Source organism: Callorhinus ursinus, unplaced genomic scaffold (genome assembly GCF_003265705.2).
Source record: "Callorhinus ursinus isolate GAN/ISIS: 27379988/994484 unplaced genomic scaffold, GSC_fseal_2.0 scaffold24, whole genome shotgun sequence".
NCBI lineage: Eukaryota > Metazoa > Chordata > Mammalia > Carnivora > Otariidae > Callorhinus > Callorhinus ursinus.
In genome coordinates, this window is record NW_027397086.1 from 15,539,679 (window position 1) to 15,561,802 (window position 22,124).

Consider the following 22,124-nt stretch of genomic DNA (forward strand, 5'->3'; position numbering starts at 1 on the left):
GGCGCCCCAGGAAGAACTTTTCCCAGAACTTGGAAAAGTCTGAATTAAATAGATTCTTGAAAAGAAACATTTTTCCCTCAGAAAGGATATCTTCAATCCAATCAAGCTAGGATTTTCAGGTTAGGGCCGTGCTTTAACGCGCACATGGGGCTCTTTTGAAACCAGTAGCCAATGGGAGGCATAAATAGAGAAACATTTGTTCTTTTAAATGAGCTCGAGGCAGTTCTTGCTCTGTTTACAGGATCCATTTCCAGAGAAAATCCTTTCTTCCGAGGTCACGCAAAGCCCACTTAAACTCAGCCCTGGGCAAATTATCACCGGGAAGGCATATTCAGACAGGTGTTATTGCTGTACTTTGTGTGTTCAGGAGATGAATGAAGATGGCACCTTTGGTTTTAATTGAGCTTGATAAGCTCTGTTTGTCCCAGGCCTTAGTCTTTCTCTCCAGTAAGGGACGGTTTTGCAAAGACTCCTCCCCTTCCTCAGTACAGCCTTACTTGGACCGTGTTAATTTATCTCTGCTCTTCCTGAAGTGGTTTTATGTAAACTGACTTGAGCCCTGGAAACTGACAAAAATCTCAGCATAGAGACTACAAAACAAACCTCCCAGACAAGATTGAGGAAGCATGAAAAGGAAGGGAATTAATAGGAGCCAATTTTCTCAAAATACAGAAGGCTGAGCAGCTTAGACCAAAAATCCTGAGAATAGCCAGAGGCTGTTCCTTATGATGTCATCCTTATGATGACAGACACTTTCCAAAATGGAAACTGAAGCCTAGAGCACTACTAACATGGATGTGTAGAGTTTTCTAGATCCACAGGACACTGGTCAGTAGGAAAATACCATTTCCAAAAGACACACCCAAAGAGGCAACAGGGCAAAATAAGTATCATATTGAGTTTTCTGTTGATGTTTTGATGTCGACAGCAGCGCTAGGGGATGCAGTGAGAGAAGCCTGGTGCTCAGCCCCGCCCCAGCCCCCACCACAGACCTTTCAGCACTGGTAATGGGTTTGCCATTTCTGCGTTCCCAGAAGGAAAGGGGTTTGAGGAACAGTTTAACTGACCCATCTCTGTCATTATTCAGGCCATGCCCCTGAACTGGAAAACCTCACCGTGGCCGAGGCTGGCTGGGATGGCCTCAAACTCAACTGGACCGCAGCTGACCAGGCCTATGAGCACTTTGTCATTCAGGTGCAGGAGGCCCACAGGATGGAGGCAGCTCAGAACCTCACGGTTCCCGGCAGCCTGCGGGCTGTGGACGTCCCGGGCCTCAAGGCGGCCACCCCTTATAGAGTCACCATCTATGGGGTGATCCGGGGCTATAGGACACCGGTGCTCTCCGCCGAGGCCTCCACAGGTACCTCTCTCTCACTCCTCTGTTTCTAGCTTCTGTGGTCCCTAACAGGAAACTACCCACGGGTCATCAGACACAGCTCACTTTTGAATGGACTTCTTCTGCCCCAAGTTACAGCACTGTGGTGTCTAATAAAGGGGAGCCGTCGGGCTGTACGACTCCCCGGGCACCTTTGACACTGCACCCTATGTGAACCACACCCTTTGGGGTTGTGCAGAGCCCTGCCTGGGGACTATCCACACAGCCCCAGCGGCAGGGATCTTTAGCTTCGCAAAGAGACTCCCTCCTGGTAAGGGATGTGAAGGTCATTATATTTAAAAGGAAAGGGAAAAATCAGAAAATTAATCTCCCTGCCCACTGAAGGTTGGGGCAATTCTTGAATAAAATAAGATGACAAATATTTTTCTATACCTCATGTTCTTTGCTCTATTTCTCGAATTCAGGAAGCTGCATGATGCATGTTTATCTAAAGACAGTCCTATATTTTTAGGTAATCTAAAGCCTACTCTGGTGTCCAAGATTCCCTGAATCTTGCTGTGCGTGATTTGATCATTAAACTCCATTCTTTGTCCTTCTCCAGGGGAAGCTCCCAGTTTGGGAGAGGTCACGGTGTCCGAGGTGGGCTGGGACGCCCTCAGACTCAACTGGACTGCTCCGGAAGGAGCCTACGAACAGTTTTTCATTCAGGTGCAGGGGACTGACATGGTAGAGGCAGCCCAGAACCTCACAGTCCCAGGAGGACTGAGGTCCGTGGACCTGCCTGGGCTCAAAGCAGCCACCCATTATAGCGTCACCATCCGTGGGGTCACGCAGGACTTCAGCGCGACTCCTCTCTCTGTTGAAGTCTTGACAGGTATTCCAGACTAGCTCATTACTCTGCTTCCTCCCTGTGTCTCTGCTTGGGACAGATCAGAACTCTTCCTGCTGTAAGCTGGGCTCAGCCCCAGCCCCACTGGGGAATACCGGTGAATCATCCCCGCTTCCCTCCAAATGTCACATCCCTTATTTGGCCAAGTCGTAGTCTAGCGTGGTAGCCAATTCCATGGAAAATTCCACCTACTCTTCCCTTACAAAAGTGAGAGGTGGCTTTTCTTTCAAAGCAAGTTTCAGTCATAATAGCTAAGGAATTGGAAAGCACAGTTTGCAAGTGGAAAAAAAGGGGTCTGAGCTCATTTTAAGAACACACCAAGGTTCCCCAAAGCCCCATTTATACGTTAAGAATGGAAGTTATGAACAATTCCTAGAACTATCTTTCATTCCCAGAGACTGAAGAGAAAAACCCTGGCTTTAGTGCCAATAGTCAGAGGGAGTGTGCTCAACACCTGCTGTAGGTCATGCATCTGTAATCAACACTAACCAGACAACTCATCCCAACCTCAACCAAAGTGTCATCTTACCTGAACCCCGGCATGCAATTACCTTTTTTTAGTAACTCAGCAACTCTGTGTCCTCATGCAGAGGAGGTTCCGGATCTGGGAAACCTCACAGTGACTGCGGTCCACTGGGATGGCCTCAGTCTGGACTGGACTGCCCCCGATGGGATCTATGAGCAGTTTATCATTGAGATCCAGGAGGCAGACCAGGCCAAGGGAGCTCACAGTCTCACGGTTCCTGGCAGCCTGCGCTCTGTGGACATCCCAGGCCTCAGGGCCGGAACTCCTTACACGGCCACCCTGCACGGCCAGGTCAGAGGCCGCAGCACTCCACCCCTTGTTGTGGAGGCCGTCACAGGTATAGGACCCTCCTTCCACACCAGGGACGTAACTGAGCCAACCTCTCTTTGGAATCGAGAACATTCCCCATGCATCAGAGTTTTATTCAATATTCCTGACAGGCAGTGCAAACGCAAGTTCGAACTCAGGGAGGTCTGGGTTGGAATTCCACTTTCCTGGCTGGATGTTCTTGGGTCTGTCGTTTGACTTTTCTCACCTTCAATTTGGAGAAAATACCCCACCTCAGAACATTGTCCTGAGCAGTGAATGAAACCATGACCAAAAGTGCTTAGCAAAGTTCCCATCCTGTGGTAAATACTGAACAGCAAATAGGTAAATATATCAGGTAGCAACGTATCCTAATGAAAATAGCAGAAACAGTAGGGCTGTGGCACAAGAATAAGGTCAGAACTTTCTAGAGAAATCTTATCACGAGTGGCCTCAGAGTCACTGACTGCCGTCCAACTTGTAGTACATCACTATGGAATAAGCTTTGAAGTGATGTGGCCATCTGCAGCCGAAACTGTCCGAGCCTCTCTCCCCTTAACAGATACTCAGGGCAGCAAGCACATTTCCAAGAAAGAAAAGCCACATTTGACTTCAATGTTTTTCATTCAGTTTGGGGAGGAAAAACAATTTATCTCAATTTGTTCCCTGGAAATAATGCTGTTCCATCTGTTATAGGAAATGCTATGCTGTTTGTGAGGTGTTTAGAAACAGCCTTAAAAAGAGCAAATGGGCCAAATTTTTGGTAGGGTTTTTATGCTGGGCCCTCAGTCCATACCTTTGCCTATACATCCTGTGTTTTGATAATACCACCCAAATAACCTAATTCAAATAAATTGTTCTTCTTGCTCGCATATACCAAGTAAATTTGGTCCTTGCTAGAAACTACACACAATTCCAAAACTGAGAAAAGCGATGTCACAATCCACCAAAGTTGGCAGACCAAATGAGCAAAAAGGGCTTTTGAGGCCCATGTGATCTGGATGCAGGATGCTAGCGGTCTCTACCTATAGTATGTAAACTTTTGTTTTGAGCAACAGAACTCCTTTTGCCCCACTTCATGACAGGTAAATGGACAGCTCTTCTCGGTGAGCTAGGGAGACAGAGGGGACTTCCTGCACTGATACCCCCCAAAAGCACCAAGGTCATGTGGTATAGCTTGAATCAGCCCCTCTAACAGGCTGAGTTTGCTCAGACTCTCACAGTACACTGAGTCCTGAAATACCTGAGAATAAGTACCTCGGGCGCACCTTTTTTGTGGCTGAAGTCCCTACAGATACTTCCTTTTCTAACTTCGAATCCATGGCCCCTTCAGCCTGTTAAAAGAGAAAAGTCTGAGAGATTGCATTTAATCCTGAGAGGTGTTCCACTAAGCAGTGGGTTTTGCCATGTTCAGAATCCAGACTTCCTAAATCAGCAAAAAGAACTACGTTAAATTTCCTTCCTACGTGGTAGAAAGATAAATAGTGGGCCCTGCTATGCACCATTTACCGAGCAAAACATAATCACTTTTAATTAAAAGTGGGCACTCATCTTGCACAAATGGCTTTGCTTCATGATGCAGACATTCTTTATCCAGGCACGGAGTCCTCGCAGAAGGTGGGAGGGAAAGAGCCGAGCCAAGAATCCAGCACAGAACATTTGATCCCTGAAAGCCGAGTAGAGTCCAGAGATAAAACAGCAGACTTGTCCAGACTGAGACAGCGTACACTTTATAAAGCCAGTCCGATAGTAGGCAGCCAGCAATAAGACAGTCCCTCCAACGTGAAGTCATGAAAGAGACAGATAATTGTCTCCAATATGGCTGAGAAGTGCCAAGGGGAAGCATCTAAACAATGGTGTATTTGTTGGGCTGCCACTTACTGGGCACTCACTGTGGGTCAGGTATGACACTCAGGGGTTTTATAAATGGTATTTAGCCATCACACGGTCCAATGATAGGGCACTGTCAGCTCCCTGTAGGGTGAGACTCGGGAACGGGCTGAGTGATAGGTTCAAGACTACCCGGGGGGTAAATGTTGTTGGAACTCCAACCAAGGCTCAGCTGCCTGCAAAGCCTGCACTTTTAACCCTCCCAACCCCCCTTACCCTGACCCACAATCCCACTTTTCCAGCTGCCCTTTAGGTTCTGGCCATGCATGCCCAGAGACCTCCCAGGTGGGCTTATTCAGTGGTCCGCCGGATAGCATTGCCATCTCAAGGATGAACCATGCGGATCTTCCCCTCTCTGACCATTTTCAACTCCTGAAGAAAGCTGTGGCCAGGTTACAGCTGTTCAAGCTGCAAATAAACGCCCAGAGACCAAGAAGGACCACACATACCCACAAAAATTCTCGCTCCTCTTCTGTCTTCCCTAGAGCTGGGCTGTGGGACGTTTGGTTTCCTCCTTTTGTGGTTTGCGGAACTGACAAATACCTCTCTGTCCTTCTTCAGAGGAGCTCCCCCAGCTGGGGGACTTAACCGTGACCGAGGCTGGCTGGGATGGCCTCAAACTCAACTGGACCACAACTGACCAGGCCTATGAGCGCTTTGTCATTCAGGTGCAGGAGGCCAACTGGGTGGAGGCAGCTCAGAACCTCACGGTTCCCGGCAGCCTGCGGGCTGTGGACGTCCCGGGCCTCAAGGCTGCCACCCCTTATAGAGTCACCATATACGGGGTGATCCGGGGCTATAGGACACCGGTGCTCTCCGCTGAGGCCTCCACAGGTACCTTCCTCCCCACTGCCGATGCCCCTCCCCAAGCCTCCCTGCCTGCTTCCTCTCCAAGAGACTGTGCAGAAAGTCAGCTTTTCTCCATGTCCGAGTCCTTCCCTTCTGTCGCCTAGTGGCTGGCGTGCATGCTCAGAGACGTCCCTGTGAACTGTGCCTTCGTCTACAAGCCTCTGCCATTTCGAGAATGAATGATACAGATGTTGCCTTTTCTGACCTCCAGCCTTCAGCCTCTCCCAGCCTTTACCTAGTCTTACCACTTTCTGTTCCAGGAGACAGCCGGATGGTTTTAATTCTCTTCTCCAGGGCTGGAATATAACTAAAAGCCGCCCCTTGCCATGTGTGAGTTCCGGTTGAGCACAGATTATTTACTTTAGAGAGTCCTTTTGCTAGTTGGAAATGGTGCTTTACTATCCCAAATCCCTCAAGGGTATGGGCACTGTGGTTCTTGCATTTAAAAGAAATGTTTTAATTTAAATGTTTCTTTAAAATGCGCTGAGTATAATGAGAGAACTGAATTACCCTCCTCTGGGCAATTCTCTCAGAGATACTGAGTCATTGTTAGAACCCCAAATTAGCAAATAGCTAGACCAAAAAGGAAAAAAAAAAAATCACACAATTATGACTGGAGACAGTACCAAAGAAAAAACCATTCATTAGAAGTCCACACAGCGGCGTTTGAAGCAAGGAATGTCCCAGGCTATGAATGTCAAATCTCTGATGCCCTTTTTTGCTCTCTTAATCAAGAGGTGCTCCCTGGAGTTTTGGCCTTGGCGTGGTTCACTCCCAGCGCCCACCCAGGACCGTGCGTTAAACTTGACCTGTCCCGCCGCTCCAGCGGCAAGGCATTCAGAAGCCCCCAGGAGCCTGCAACAGTGAGCAGCCTTCCCCAACGCTGTTTCCCATCTCTCCCCTTCCGACATGCCTCCACTAGGTGGACGCTCAGCAGAGCTGTCATGTTTGGTTCTGCGGGGACCTGCCCCACTTTTAGATAATTACTACCACTAAACTTCCATACAAACCCATGCAACCTCCTTGATCCTAGCAAAAGCATAGCTCTGCATTTTAGCCTCGATCATTTCAATCATTCTGGCCGAGATAAACATAATACAGACAGCCACTGTATGAATGATGACCTTGAAATGCCCAGAAATTGCAACTGAGGTGCCCTGGATGGATCCAGGGCCCTTTGATCTGACATAGGGATCATAAATCACCCCTTCCCAGAAGGCAAGAGAAATCACCTGCCATTTCTGATCTTTCCTGCAGATCTTATGGTTTGGGTGCCCTTAGTACTCGTGTGTGTGTGTGTGTGTGTGTGTGTGTGTTTCTTTTTAATGATAGCAACAGTCTTGTTTCTGATGAATTGGTAGGAGGGGAGAAGGGTTGTAATTCCATCTGATCTGTGTGTCACTACATCTGATGGGATGGGAAGGCCTTCTCCTTCCCTGCTAGAGAAGCAATACTAGCTCTTCCCACCCTGCTTCTGCCTGCCTTCCGCCTGTTTTATTCCTGCTGCATGATAAAGCGATTATGCACTGGTAGGACCGTCTCCCAGACAGAATGCTATTTCTTGGCCGAACAGGGTGACCTGAATGCCTTGCATCGGCTCAGCTCTCCTGGTTGGCAATGCAGTAGTGGCTTTCTTGGCTCACGGAGAAGCAGTTAAGAGAGAACGAGCTATTCCAACAGAATATGAAAACAGCCGGCCCTTGTCAGGAGTATGAAGACAATACCAAGAACCACACTGACGAGTTGCCAGTTTCCTTTAAGTCACAAAAGCAGAAGCCTCAAGGTACCACCTTGGGAGGGTAACGGCATCAGAATTACTTAGTCTTCATTTAAATAGATGGGAGCTCCCTCGAAGCAAAGGATGACCCCAGGAGGGAGCCAACTTGGGGTCTCCTGAGTGCAATTCAAGAGACTGGGAGCTGCCGGCATGCCCATCTTTTGAGCAATGGCCAGCATCCCTGCGGTGGGGCTCCCCTGGAGCATCTGAGCTTAGGCACCACAGTTCCTGCTGACATCATTTAGACGGCTTCTCACATGCAGGATCTCAGCCAGCCTGATCACGTAAGGCAGCTCCAGAGCAGGGAAATCCAACTGCCCAATCTTCCTTTTGGTCTTCTCCTGTTAACAAAGCCCCCCTCTTCCTTTCTCATCAGCACTGCTGGGTAACACCTGCTGCATTTCACCATAACACTGAACCGGCAGATCCTTCTACCTAGCTGTGGTTCTATTAACAACCTCAGTCTTAAAACACAAGCCAAATCATTAACCCCTGATTTTTTTTCTTCTCTCCTACCTCCCTTTTCAGCCACAGGACCTGAAATTGGAAACTTAACTGTTTCTGACATAACTCCTGAGAGCTTCAATCTCTCCTGGACAGCCACCGATGGGGCCTTCGAGACCTTTACCATTGAAATTGTTGATTCCAATAGGTTCTTGGAGACGATGGAATATAATATCTCTGGTGCTGAACGAACTGCCCACATCTCAGGGCTACACCCTAATAATCATTTTGTTATCTACCTCTCGGGACTTGCTCCCAGCATCCGGACCCAAGTCATCAGTGCCACGGCCACCACAGGTACATCTGCTTTCTCCAGTGTCTGACACCCTCTCTCCAGGTTTCCAGAATCTTCTTTGCAAGGTGAAGCCGCTCCTTCTTGCCCACTGAGGCACAAACCATAACGCATTGAACCCCTCCAGGATGCGAGACTGGAGCACTGCTTAACATAACTCTCTTCCAACAGCAGCCCAAATGGTGGATTTCCATGAAGCCCCTTGCCTGATCTATTACTGACCAGGACATGTGCAGCCTTAAATGTAGTCTGGTCCAGATTGCCATATGGAATCTGGAGAAAAGAATTCTGCCCTTCCGTACCTAAAAAGCCAGAGTTGTCCTTGATTTGGAAAGATGTCTGCATCAGTCAAAGAGGTCTTAAAAATTATATTTTGTGTTACCCTAGTATCTTTGGCCTCTAAATACCCAAGTATCCCAATGATTTAATGAAATTGTGTTGGTGCTATTTTTTTTTCAACTGCAAAAATGTTAAAAAAAAAAAAAAAAAAAGCAGATTACTAATCAGATGGGTGCACAAGGAAGTGGTACCATCCGGAACGCCTGGATTCCATCACGACCTCTGGGAGCAAAGACCTGAGCATGCTGTCTTGCCCCCAGAGAGTGAATGGTTGATTTCAAAAGTGGAAGTAGTCATGTTTAAATAAGGAACTTGGTCAACCAAAGCATAAGCTGCTCTTATTTAAATTTGTAGTGTCTGTGGTAATACATACTACATGAGATGCTCTCTGGCATGCAGCAAAAGAGAATTCTCTATCTGAATTTAGAAAGGAGAAGCTTATCCATTCAAAAGAGCATTCTTAGCACATTTTGGACAGTGAATCAGTGAATCCAAGAAAAGAGTTCACATCATAGCATCAAAATCATCTATCACTTAGCCACCCATGGCAGAGGGAGGGTCTGTCCTCATTCTACGTGAGACTACAAATTGTCAGCAGGGTGCTGGAGCGGTCGGCCCCACCAGATTCAAGTACACTGAGACCTAGAGAAGAAAACCACCCAACCCCATCCATTCATTTCTCATGGCTCAAACTGGGCTTCAACAAAGGACCAGTGCCTTTATCAAAGGATGAAGTCTAAAACTTTATGGATTTAGTCTTACGTGTTTTGGTTTTTGACTCTGGAACCATGTTTTAAACTGATGCGCTTTCATTATTTTTTTTTTCTGCTTGCTTTAGTAGCCGAACCTCTCCTCAGCCACCTCACTATCTCAAATGTGACCTGGGCCAGTGTGTCCCTCTCGTGGAAAGCCCAGGAGGCTACCTTTGATAGCTTTCTTATAGAAGTTAGGAATTCTGACCCCCACCAGGAGACGGTGGTGCATTCTGTGCCTGCAGCATCTCGCAGCTTTGTCATCACCAACCTCAAAGCTTCTTCTAATTACACTGCCCACCTTCACGGGCTGATTGGCGGGCACCGTGTTCAGACTCTGATGGCCCAGGCAACCACAGGTATTTCCCACGACGGCTTCTTCTCTCTCCATTAAACTTTCTCTGAGGATCATTCAAAAAAAAAAAAAAAAGAAAAATCACTCGCTACCCATTTTTCATCCTCCTAGTTCCTCCAGATCGTTCTCAAATTTGATAGAGCCACCCAAATCAGAGCCTTAAAACTTAAAAAAAAAAAGCTCTCACCCCAAATTACGGAACTTCAATGTCAACCTCTTTTTCCTAAATAGGCACTCACATCTGGAGTTGCTCTGTGTTTGTATAGAGTTAACCTGACTTGCTTTGGTTGAATTTTAAATCATCCTTCCATCTGATCTTGAATAATCGTTTCCAGTTCCACCCATTATCATCTGCCTGTGGTCTAATCAGAGTTTGCCTATGTCATATTCAAAGAGGTGCATGCATGCCGGTTTTGGTCCCCTGATCAGAATGTTCTACCCCTTTCTCTCCCTCTTTCTCTCCCCCAAGATTCTAAAAAGCAGTGCCAGTAGCATGCAGAGAAAAGACCCTAACACACGTGAGAGGACCCAGTGGTCTCATCGTGTTCTTGGGACTTCTATTTGCTTGCCTTCCCTACAAACCGACTGTTCTCTTTTGACATTTACCCTATGAAGCATGCTTTGTCATCTACTGACACCTGTCACGAAATGTCAGTCTTCTTTCATCTGTCATCTTGTCCAAATCTTGGTGCATGTGGTGAACTGAGCATTGTTCAGAGCATTAAATCTCTGAAAAGATCTGTGTTTCCTGGAAGTAGACAGCATGTCCAGGAATTGTTTTGAAGGGTCAGAACTGGGGAGGGAAAGATGTCCCAGCTTGCATGGAACACTGCTCCTACCTTCCCTCTCTGTCTCTCTCAGGTTCTTCTTGCTCCTCACTTTTCAGCTTGGCCTCACCCTTTGGGAGAGAGCTGGAGGTCAAGCTGGCCATGAGAATCCAGGTCTTACTCTGCATGGTGAATGTGTTCCCACTGCCAGTCTCTGTCCGGGAGCATGAGAAGAGTCCTAATATGCATCCTTACTTGGAGAGATTGCTCCCACAGCAAAACACAGGGAAAGAGCAAACAGAGGCCTATTTGGAGGGTTCTACCTTTAGTGTGGTTGAAGTAATTTGCCAACGTTGTGGCTAAAAATTACAGCATCGTTAGCTTCTCAAATGAGTTGCTAAGAAGGAGATCCCGGGCTGTCCCTTACAGCTATATTCTGCTTCTGAGCCAGATCCTTGTTGCCCTTGGAGACTTTGTGGCATCGAATTATACTGTGCAATTGTCCAGTTAAAGTTTCTCCAGGTGAGCCCCTTCTTTCCCCCTAACCCTGGAGCTCCAGGCACACAGCTCCCAAGTCCCTGGAGGAAATAGTCTGCTTCTCTTCCTAACCCTAAAGGCTGGCCCTGGTACCTCAAGCCTCCAGGACTGCTGCCTCTTTCTAAAATACAGTTGGAGTTGAACTTATTTTAGTGGTAGTATGACTTGATAAGTGTGCATTGAGGAGGTCAGACCATCTACATTCCAGCTGAAACTAGCAGTGCAGGCCTCCTACATTAAAAATGAGTTCCCTTCATCACTGATCTCCTAGTCCTTCAAGGAGAAGAGAAACTTAACCTCCAGGGGAACCAGCTATCTTTGCAAATTATCCAGTAAGTGAATTTCCTAGGCAGAAAATGCAACACCTAGATAAATTTTCTTTTAACTTCTGCATACACCAGGAATGATTTCATGAAAGCTATTTTACCTTTGCTTCATTTAGGGTAGGATGCAGATTTCCCTATGGCATATAGGAAACCTTTAGATTTCTAAATACTGTGGAGAATTTCTCTTGTATGGATATTAGCCTTTAATTTGTACAATCCAAACAGATCAAAAGAAGACTAAACAAGGAAACTTCAAAGTAGCATTTTCTAAGCTGTGCTCAGTGGAGCACCAGCTCCTTGAGATGTTCAAAGAATATTTCTCAGAACGGGTATCCATTGATCAGTAAGTTTGTGAAATTCTGGCTACACAAAATTAGTAGGTTTCTTTATAGCACCAGCATTTCAGAGGCTATAAAATGCTAACATGCTTTGTAAACCTCTAGGGTGAGACAGAATATCCATAAATACTTCACTATAAAGCTGTTTTTCTTAGAACGTCTTACGGAGCTAATGGCCCACTGCAAACCTTAGAAATGCACCCTTAATATTCTGTGTTACTCCTATCTACCATTCTAATGGATTGTTCACTTGTCTTCATACATGGCCAGCAAATGGTCATGTCTGTCCTTACAAAGAATGCACATCCATGCCTGCAGAAAAAGCAATGTATTCTCTAGCATTATAGTCAAGCAGGTGTAGCCACAGCCTGATACACTACGTTTCTGCAAATATTTGGAGGGATTGGCACTTTCGTGTCCTATGGCTACATTCTGGAAAAATCCACTGCTTCCTCTAATCATGTCTCTCTCTTTCTCTTTCGCCCATGTCCCTTTCCCTTCAGAGCCAGAGCCACAGTTGGGCATGCTAATCCTTAGCAATGTTACTCCTGACAGCTTCAACGTGACCTGGACCGCTCGAGCCGGGCCTTTTGCAAAGATTGTTGTCAATGTTAGCGATTCTCACTCGCTGTATGAGCCCCAGCAATTTACGGTCTCAGGAGACACACAGCACGCTCACGTCACGGGCTTGGTGGAGAACACTGGCTATGACGTTAGTGTGGCAGGGACCACCTGGGCTGGGGACCCCACCAGGCCCCTCACTGCCTTTGTCATGACAGGTACTCATTCAGAGGTTCTTGCTTGTCTGTTTAGAATTCTGAGATGGGGAGCAGGGGAAAGGTGACAGACATTCTAAGGGGAAATTCAACCCCAAATACAGTTTTCACCCCGGATGTAAATGTCTAAGTGAAGAGAGAGCAGAGCCTATGGCAAAGATGGGTATTTCACAGCCATTTGTGGGAAATGGAGACCATGTATTCGACAGCTGCATAAAGTTTCCAGGGATTTCCCTGCCTAGCTTTATGGGCTGATCCATATTTTAGCGATTCTGGCTGAAGAGTGAGTTCTAAATAACAGCTAAGAGCAGGAATTTTGTCCATAAATCATGCTATGTAAGGCAGTTTATAAACCACCTGCCCCAGAAATGCAATAATTTATCTTTTTCTTTAAAAAAAAATACTTTGTCTTAAATCAACATCTATAACAGATTACTGAATGTTTGACCTAGGATAGCAGATAAATCCAAACTTAATTAAAGTTTACGCATTTATTGAATGTGACCTCTAACCTCTCTTTGAATTATGTAAGAACTGCATAAAGATATGGCCTTCCATTCTCTTGCCTGAGATTATCCCAAATCAATGGCAAAGACTGCAAATGGTGTCGATTTACCAAATCTCTAGCCTGACAAACCTCAGGAAATATTTAGAAGTCTCTTGCCTTCCACTAATGATAATTTTCAGGAGACTGACTTTGCCTACTGATTCTCACATTAAACCAGGCCTCTCCCAGCATCTAAATTGCTGCCCATAAGATATGTTAATACGTTCAATTAAATATTTAATTGGAGGCAGCCGTGATGACCTCGAAGCGCGTGAGGGTTTTGATATCAGGCCTGAGTGGTTTCTGATCTTCTCCCACATCTTTTTAGCTGCATAACCTTGGCTGGTGTTTAACTGCTCTGAATTCCAATTTCCTTATGAATGAAGAAAGGACACCCACAGCTACTTGGGGGCAGCCCTTGTCTCGGGAATTAAATGGATACAATGAACTTTAATGTCCTGGCATCCAGCAGGCATCTTACAGATGCTAGGTTCTTTCCATTTCCTAGCAATAGGAGGGGAGCAGTGTTCTGAAAAATAAGCCACAAGTCTAGACAGAAACTCAGCAACTATTGTTATGAAACCCTGACTTTCTTATGGTTTTTAAGAGAACACGTACATGTTTTAATGGGAGATCAGAAAGTGGTTATATTTTCTGTCCCGTTGCCTACTGTGAATTCAGTCGTTCAGACAAGTCTTCAAATACACAACATGCTCATTTCTTTTTTTTTTTTTAAAGATTTTTTATTTATTTATTTGAGAGAGAGAGAATGAGAGATAGAGAGCACGAGAGGGAAGAGTGTCAGAGGGAGAAGCAGACTCCCCGCCGAGCAGGGAGCCCGATGTGGGACTCGATCCCGGGACTCCGGGACCATGACCTGAGCCGAAGGCAGTCGCTTAACAAACTGAGCCACCCAGGCGCCCACAACATGCTCATTTCTGAGTGGGGCGGGGGAGGGAGCGGTGGGGACTTCCATTCTCTCGTGTCCCAAAGCCATGAGATGAGCAGGAGGGGAGGAATGGCTCCTGGTCAGTCAGGCCCTTACTTGTCGCCTTACGTCCCGCGGGACTTCCCACAGAACAGAGAGAAGAAAGGCAGGCTGGGAGTGCTGGTGTTGGGAATCCTAGATCTGGTTACAGCATTGTCTCAGCTAATCCTTGAAGTGAAAAGACCCTGAGTTTTAAAAGAAGCATATTTTTTAAAAAGTAAAAGGAAAAAAAAAGCTGAACATGAATGACTATAAATAACAAGCCCTTGATTGACTAATTAGCCTGAACGCTCTCCTTTTCATTGGAATCCGCCGCTTTGATGGGGCGGAGGTGCAAAAGGGCTAGCTATCAAGAGAGGTGCCATTTATCTAAACAAAACTCAGCAACAGAACTTGAGACCCTTGTCTTGCAGACAGAGGCCTCTTTGCACAGGATATGCGATTTCATCTCTGCCTTTGATAGAGTTATGATTTGGGAGAGATCCTTACATGGTAAAAAAAAAAAAAAAAAAAAAGCCTCAAAACAAACAGCAAGTGTGTTAAGTAAGTACAGGTCCAAGCTGCAACAAAATTTAAATCTCTGCTTCAAGAATGAGGGCATTCATTCACTTGTTCATTGAATCACCAAAATCTTTTTTTTAAACATTTTTCTTTACATCCCGTGGATTAGGCTCTGGGTATTAGTGTAAGGTCATTTATCTCTTTGAACGTTTCTATTTAGAAGTAATGGAAAAGGTGCCTCTAAATGAGGTGGGGCTAAAGCAGCCTTGGTTATGGAGTTTCCAGCCCCATGCCCCCTCCAGTGAAAACCACATTCACCAATACCACGTTTTGTTTTGCTAGAGGCACTGGACCTTCTCCACCGATCCTACTTACGCCTCCAGACTTGCCAGCCCTGATGGAGTCGACTAATTAGACGTTGGCTCAGGGTGTGGAAAGAGCATTGAGCTTGGAATCAGATGGCCTGGGTGGGAGGCCAGCTTAGCCATCCAGTAGATGTGTGATTCTGGATAAGTTATTGAGCTCCATTTCCTTAGATGTCACGGGGGCGAGGGAACAGGTAACAATAGCTATTTCACGTGTCATTTAAATAGGAAAACGGATGTGAAGCCTGATCAGTTGGGAAATAATGGCACTTAGAAACTTGAGTGATATAAGCTCAGTCCTTTTGGAAATCCCAGTGTGTGAAGACCCCTTGACATCTAAGAAATAAGGGTCCCTGGGACACAGATGTTTGGTAAATGATTGAATAGATGACAACAGAACTTGCTAAAGATCCGGACATGTCTTTATCTCCTGACTTTATCCAGGAAAACAAACAGTCAAAGAATTAACGAATCTTAGTATTCCTTACTGGGCCGCAACCCTGATTTGTTAATTCTGACACATAAAAAAAACTTACCCTCTCCCTCTAGTTCAGCTTATGAGGATATATGTCACTAATGGGCCTCATCAACTTGATTCAAAATGCAAACTAGAAGTGGGATACACATATGAAGTGTACCAAAAAGGAAGTATATGAGTATATTTGGGAGGAAAAAAGTTGATTTCCTTCAAGACCTTCAGAAGAAAGTGGGAGGCAGAGAAAGGAATCCAAAACCAACAAAAGCTATCCAATTTCATAGGGAAAAATTCATGGCCTTTGCAGTAAGACGCAGCTAAAAACCTTGCTCTGTCACATCCTAGCTCTGTGACTTTGGCCAAGCCAGTCAACCTCTTTGAAACTCAGGGTGTTTTGCCTGCACATTGGGAATAATGTCTATCACATAGGCCTGTTGAGAGATTGACATGAGATAACATCATCTGGCCCCCAGTAACCTTTTACTAAATATTCATTTTCTCAGAATTTAACACATTTAGTGGTTGATTGGGTATCGGTTGGTATTCGTGGAGACGTGTGCTATCTCAGCAGGGTCAGAGCTGCTAACCTGAGTTATTTTCACTCCTCCCTTCTTTCAGAGGCCCTGCCCCTTCTGGAAAACCTAACCATTTCCGACATTAATCCCTACGGGTTCACAGTTTCCTGGATGGCATCGGAAAATGCCTTTGACAGCTTCCTAGTAACGGTGGTGGATTCTGGGAAGCTGCTGGACCCCCAGGAATTCACACTTTCAGGAGCCCAGAGGAAGCTGGAGCTTAGAGGCCTCATAACTGGCATTGGCTATGAGGTTGTGGTCTCTGGTTTCACCCAAGGGCACCAAACCAAGCCCTTGAGGGCTGAGATTGTTACAGGTACTTAGATTCAAGTGAGCCATTTTCTCACCTCCTTGGTTCTCTTCCGTGTAATCCATCTACCACATCACCATGGTTTTAACATCCTTGTCCATTTTCTCTACATAATCCATAGATGTGGCCTGCTCTTTTATGTTTCCCCCCACACTCTCCCTTGTCTTGTGTCTCTGCTGAGCACTCCTCTTCTCCCACTGCAGAAACGAGAAGGTCGAAATGTTTGCCTCTTAGCATCCCAAATCTTTTAGACCATGTCTTGTCCATAGTTGTTGTGTGCTTACTCCACATCATTCTCTTCTGTGTACATCCTGGCTGGTCCTCAGCGATGTTTCAGCCTTCTCAAAAGAAATATACCAATGAGTATATTTCAAAAACTTATTTTTTACATTTGCCATCTCAACATCTCAACGGTGACCTTGATAAAGTTACCAGGTGGGCTCGTTATTGGAAACCCAACTGCAAACTTATTATATTGGTCAACACTAATGTCATAGAGATTCCTTGACACAGACTAAATCCATAATTTTCTCAAGACTAATAATAATTCCTTCAGACATATAGCATTAACAACTTTAACAGTCAAAAATCTGTGTTTCCCAAAGTCTTTCCAGATTTTACTAGTTCTATAGGATATTCAAAGGTCCTGCTTGGTGAAGAAGTTCCATGTTCAAATAAGTTTGGAAACATAGTTTAATAGGATCCTTGACAACAAGGCTTTACAGAATATCCCAATGTGCATGTGTCCCTCCTGAGAGGGACTTACCCAGGCAGTATTTCCCAAACTTATTTGACACCGGATACCTTTTAAGGAAGAAGAACAAACAGGAATAGTTTGCTCTGAGTACACTTTGGGAAACTCAGCTCTAAATTTACCTTGACAATGAGTTTTGTCTAGTGAAGGCAATCCAAAATCATATACCTTGAGTCCAAAGAATGGAGTATAAGAGGTTCCAAGCCTCAGTTCTACCCTCTGGACTCTTGTCTAATGGTTTAAAAAGCAAGCAACAAAGTCAAGAGTAGGAGTCTTCTTTGAGTACAACAGTTCCAAGAAAAACGCAAAAAGACCATAACATTTGTAACATTTTAAAAGCCATTTTGCTCAGGATCAAGGGAAATATAATCAGCAGTATCATCATGGGCAACTCTACAGATCGTTAATACTGGTTTATTTGTCTTTTCAAAAAGAAAAGAAAAAGGTCTCACAGAGGATGGGCACTCAGCCATTGGAAGACAGAGAGCAAATGTAAACAAGTTACTGGCTTTGAACTTGTTTAATAATGTGTGGGAGGGGCCAAAGCAGAGTCCAGATGTGGATTTATAGAATTGCTTTTAGACAAAACTCACATATGCAAGCATCCACTTGGCTTGTATTGGATGTGTGAATTCCATCTTTCCCTTCTCCTGGACCTACTTGTTTATGTTGAATGATTTTATTTTCGGGATCTCAGGACACTTCTGTCCCTGAGAGCCAGGGCCACTGCATACTGATAACCCCCCCTGCAGAAGAAGACTGCACGGGCTGGGAAATGATGTTCTCTCTCCTCCTCCCACCATGTTCTCCTCCTCTAGAAGCCGAGCCAGAGGTGGACAACCTTCTGGTTTCAGATGCCACCCCAGATGGTTTCCGTCTGTCCTGGACAGCTGATGAAGGGGTCTTCGACAATTTTGTTCTCAAAATCAGAGATACCAAAAAGCAGTCTGAGCCACTGGAAATAACCCTCCTTGCCCCCGAACGAACCAGGGACATAACTGGTCTCAGAGAGGCCACTGAGTATGAAATTGAACTCTATGGAATAAGCAGTGGAAGGCGATCCCAACCAGTCCGAGCCCTAGCAACCACAGGTACCGTACATAAACAGGAGAGAAGCAAGAAAAGTCGTTGACTCGGGGGTCTTCTTTCACAGGGCTGGGAAATTGCAAGAGCTTTGGGTGCAGCCAAGCTCTTTCAATTATAGACAGTGTGAGTGTGGATGATTTGGCTGAATGTTTATGCCAGAGGACCCTGATGCCATTTAGTTAATGGAGTTGTGAGGATTGAATGAGATAATTCATGGCAAGCCCATAGCAGAGGCTCCGCTGCATAGCAAGGGCTCGGCAAATTAAAGCTATTTAGAGTTGCATTATTTTCATTAATACATGATCATCATTACAGTTAGTGCAATTTTTAAATTCCAAAGACCCTTCTTTCGGCCTATTATCTTATCATTTTTTTTTTTTTTTATCCAGAAGTACCTCTGGGCAAGTGTTTGACTTTACAGTGTGCAGGGGATAATGGAGAAGTGGCACCTCCACCTAGAAAGATGAATATTTATCAGCTGCTACGTGTGAATAATCAGTACCACGCTCAGGAAGGATCGAAGGAGGGGGCTGGCAAGGTCAAGGGCTGCTCTTCATAAAGTTCATGATTTTCTACGATAGACACTCATAGCGACTCCAAAAAGCACTGGAGGGGAAAGTGCAAACCCTTTTCCATATGAGTTGTTTCAAGGAGAAAAAAAAATTGGTAATAGGACTCTTTAGAGGCAAAGACCTCTAACAGGTGTGGTGAATTCCTTCTTGAAACTAAGGGACAGGGAGAAACACAGCATTCCCTAGAGACAGACTGCTTCAAAGAGGAAGCAGAAGAAAGAATCAAAGGCACAGAGAGAGAGAGAGGTAAAAGGGATTAAGAAAGGGTGTAGCCCAGCCTCCTCTGCTCCTGCAGGAAGAAGCTGAGGTCAGGTCCAGAAAGATGTGATTTGCCTCATGTCGCACGGCCAGGTTTGGTATAGAACCCAAATGTGGTTATTTTAATACTATTTTATTATTTCATTTTAATACTTATTTTAATACTATGAAATGTAAGCAGGCTGGATGACAGATAACCAGCGAATGTGCATACTTGCCGTCTCTGACGGGCATAGCGCACGTTAGCCAAAACCACCTCTTTGTGCAGAGATGGGTATATTAGATCATGTCAAGTTGCAGGACACTGAGCTCAGAGAAGCCACCTACAGGAACCGTAATCAGTATCTGTGGGCATGGAGGAAACGCTGAAGTGCAGAGGGCAGTCCAGTCAGAGGAAAAACCCTGTTTCTTACTAACTTGGACACCCTACCCCTGGGATGCGGGTCCTTGTCTCCTCCTCCCTGTAGAGGAGGCATAAAACAACTTCAGATCACAGACAGAGCCTGATTTTGACCTTGGTTTATAAACATTGCCCTTCAAAGTTTACTTCTGATCACTGATTTTGTTTTGCCAATCTTTTCTGCCAGAGGCCCTGCAGTTCTGAAGCAAAAAAACAATGAATAATCAAGAGCTTTTTTTTTTTGTAAAAACAGAAAGAAAGAAGAAAGAAAGAAAGAAAGGAAGGAAGGAAGGAAGAAAGAAAGAAAGAAAAGAAAGAAAAAGAGAAAGGAAAGATAAGAAAGAAAGACCCTGCTCTTTCAGAAAACCTTTTCTTTGATTTCTTATTTTGGGGCTTTGTATTTCACAGCCAGAGAGAAGCCAGAGTGTGTGTGTGTGTGTGTGTGTGTGTGTATGTGTGTGTGTGTGTGTGTGTGTGTGCGTGCGCGCGCGCGCATGTGCGCATGCGTGTGCGCATGCGTGTGCACACGTGTGCCTGCACCCCTTGCTCCGGTACTTGGAGAGGACAGGACAGGTGACTCCATTAGACAGCATACGTCTAATTCCACCGTCACCTCGTCAGGCTTATAAAGTTTCCCTCTTGTTTTTCCAACCTTCCTCCTCTTTCCTTCCTTGCACAGTTGTAAACCCTTCTCTGAGATGTTCTGTTCCTCTTTAACCTCATAAAAGCTGCTGTAGGGTCTGCTTCACTCCCTGAGCGCAGGCTGCCTGCCCTGAGGTGCCCGGGGCAGAGAGGGCAGTTAAGCGCAGTGCACCTCGTTGGTCTGGAGCCTCTGGGTAGATTCCTGGGAGTCTCAGCCTTGTTCTACCAGCTGAGTGGCCTTGGGCAAACCTCCTTTCCTCTCTGAGCCTCAGTCCCCTCCTCTGGCAAGTAGAATTTAACTCTGAATTCAGCCGCCAGGTTTAAATAAGATCATGAACGTCAAGTACTTTGTTTCCTTGCCCATTGTAACAATATTAACTGTTATTATGTTTGGGTGATTTCATGTAAATTTTATTTTTTAATGGGCCACTTGGTTCAAAATTCAAAAATTAAAAAAAGACATAGAGCAAAGTCTCTATTCAACTCTCTCCCTGCTCCCTAGTTGCTCTGTATACAGGTAGTCAATATTACCAGTTTCTTGTCTGTACAAATAGACAAAATTAGACTTAAATCTATACTCTTTTTAAATTTTTTTTGCGGGGAGCACTCTTCCACACTCTGGTATATGTGTGTTTCTTGCTTATTAAATCTGAGAGATAATCCCATATGCCTTATTTCCTTCACCAGCCCCCTACTGATGGACACTTAGGTTGATTCCTGTTTTTGCAATGGCTCCTCTTCCCTTCTGTGGTCTGAGCCACTTCCCAATAGTCGTGGTCCCTCTTTGGAAAGCCCAGAGCTGCCAGGAGCATCTTTTGCCTCCGGGGAGCTAAACGCCAATGTGCCTCTGTGCACCAAATGGAGGGGCCCCGGAATAGACAGAAAATAGTTAAAAATCCAGCCACGGAGAATGATGACTTTGTCTTTCTCTTCTGGAGTTATAGTGCTTAGTGAGGAGCCTGAAATGCTTCTTTAACCTGTCCCCATCACCGCCCCCAGACACACACCCTGGGTACTCCTTTCCACCCCGGAGGCCAGTGGGGGTAGTCAGTGCCCCTCCTCCCAATTCCCAGAAGGTGCCCCCCCTCCCATCCCACCGATCCTTTCCCAGCCAGACAACCTCGCAACTCCCCTGCCCGGTTCCGGTTCAGAATGCACTTGAAACCACACACCACCGAGTTGCAATGGCATTGTGTCTGGTGCAGGTCTGCAGAGACCTTGCTTGGCAGTCTTCCCTTCTATATGAACCAGGCCCTTTATGCTCGGTGCCTCTGGCTCCGACTCCCATGAGGCATAAAGACAGTAACCACCATTTATAAAGCATGAGCTCCATGCAGCATGAGCAGGGCAACTGACACCCTTTTATCTCCGTCGGTCACCGTGACACAGCCAGATCAAGGGAGCGCCGCATTCAGCCCCATTTCACAGATGTGGAAACTGAGACCTAAGGGGGTAAGGTGTTTTTAGTTAGGAAGGCCAGAATGGAATCCAAACCCAGGTCAGTCTAAGCCCAGAATCCTTGCTCTTAAACCATACTGGCTCCAGTAGCTGTCCCTGGAGCTTCATACTGGACCTGGAACATATGAAGTATTCAATAAAAACACGTTGAAGGGAGAATACATTTTTTAAAATGACTGTCCATGGCCATATAATTAAAGCCATGGACATTTGGTCCAGATTTGGGGTGGCAACGTTTTATGCAAATTGCTGATCAAAGCCCTCTTCAACCTCCTTGGGAGTTATTAGCAAATCCAAACGTTTCCCTAATGGAGTCTATTGAAAACCAGGTGTCCACTTGGGAAAAGAGATAGAGGCATCGCCTTGCTTGTGTCTCTCAACTTTTCAATAGTATGATTTAGTTGCTTTGTGAGGCTCTATCTTCAGGTTCCCGTTGACCATCTCCTCTACTGTGGTGCTAGAGACTTATGGGCACTATATTTATGACAGAAGGAGATACGCTAAAATAACAAATAGTCTTCCACAGGGAGGAAGGCCTATCGTCCAAAAATAGCACACCACTAAGCCTGGACTCCCACCACTACTGGGCCATTCCGTCAGGTTATTATGCATAGCTATTTCCCTGCTGCCATTC

The 22,124-nt window shown here is 45.6% G+C and overlaps 1 protein-coding gene across 17 annotated transcripts in view; it reads left to right on the forward strand.

The window, feature by feature from the left end:
• Positions 1–22,124, forward strand: part of TNC (tenascin C) — a 92,630-nt gene that overhangs the window by 50,965 nt on the left and 19,541 nt on the right. For 3 of the 17 annotated variants that reach the window (XM_073905838.1, XM_073905837.1, XM_073905835.1), the window contains 8 exons: positions 1,088–1,360; positions 1,938–2,210; positions 2,816–3,088; positions 5,509–5,781; positions 8,102–8,374; positions 12,287–12,562; positions 16,054–16,326; positions 17,893–18,165. The exons of 1 other annotated variant lie outside the window; for it this stretch is intronic. In XM_073905838.1, the coding sequence (XP_073761939.1) occupies positions 1,088–1,360; positions 1,938–2,210; positions 2,816–3,088; positions 5,509–5,781; positions 8,102–8,374; positions 12,287–12,562; positions 16,054–16,326; positions 17,893–18,165 (2,187 nt within the window). Of the gene's footprint in view, positions 1–1,087; positions 1,361–1,937; positions 2,211–2,815; positions 3,089–5,508; positions 5,782–8,101; positions 8,375–9,546; positions 9,820–12,286; positions 12,563–16,053; positions 16,327–17,892; positions 18,166–22,124 lie in introns of all 17 variants that reach the window. 13 more of the 17 variants (XM_073905851.1, XM_073905841.1, XM_073905840.1 and 10 more) reach the window with 13 other exon arrangements.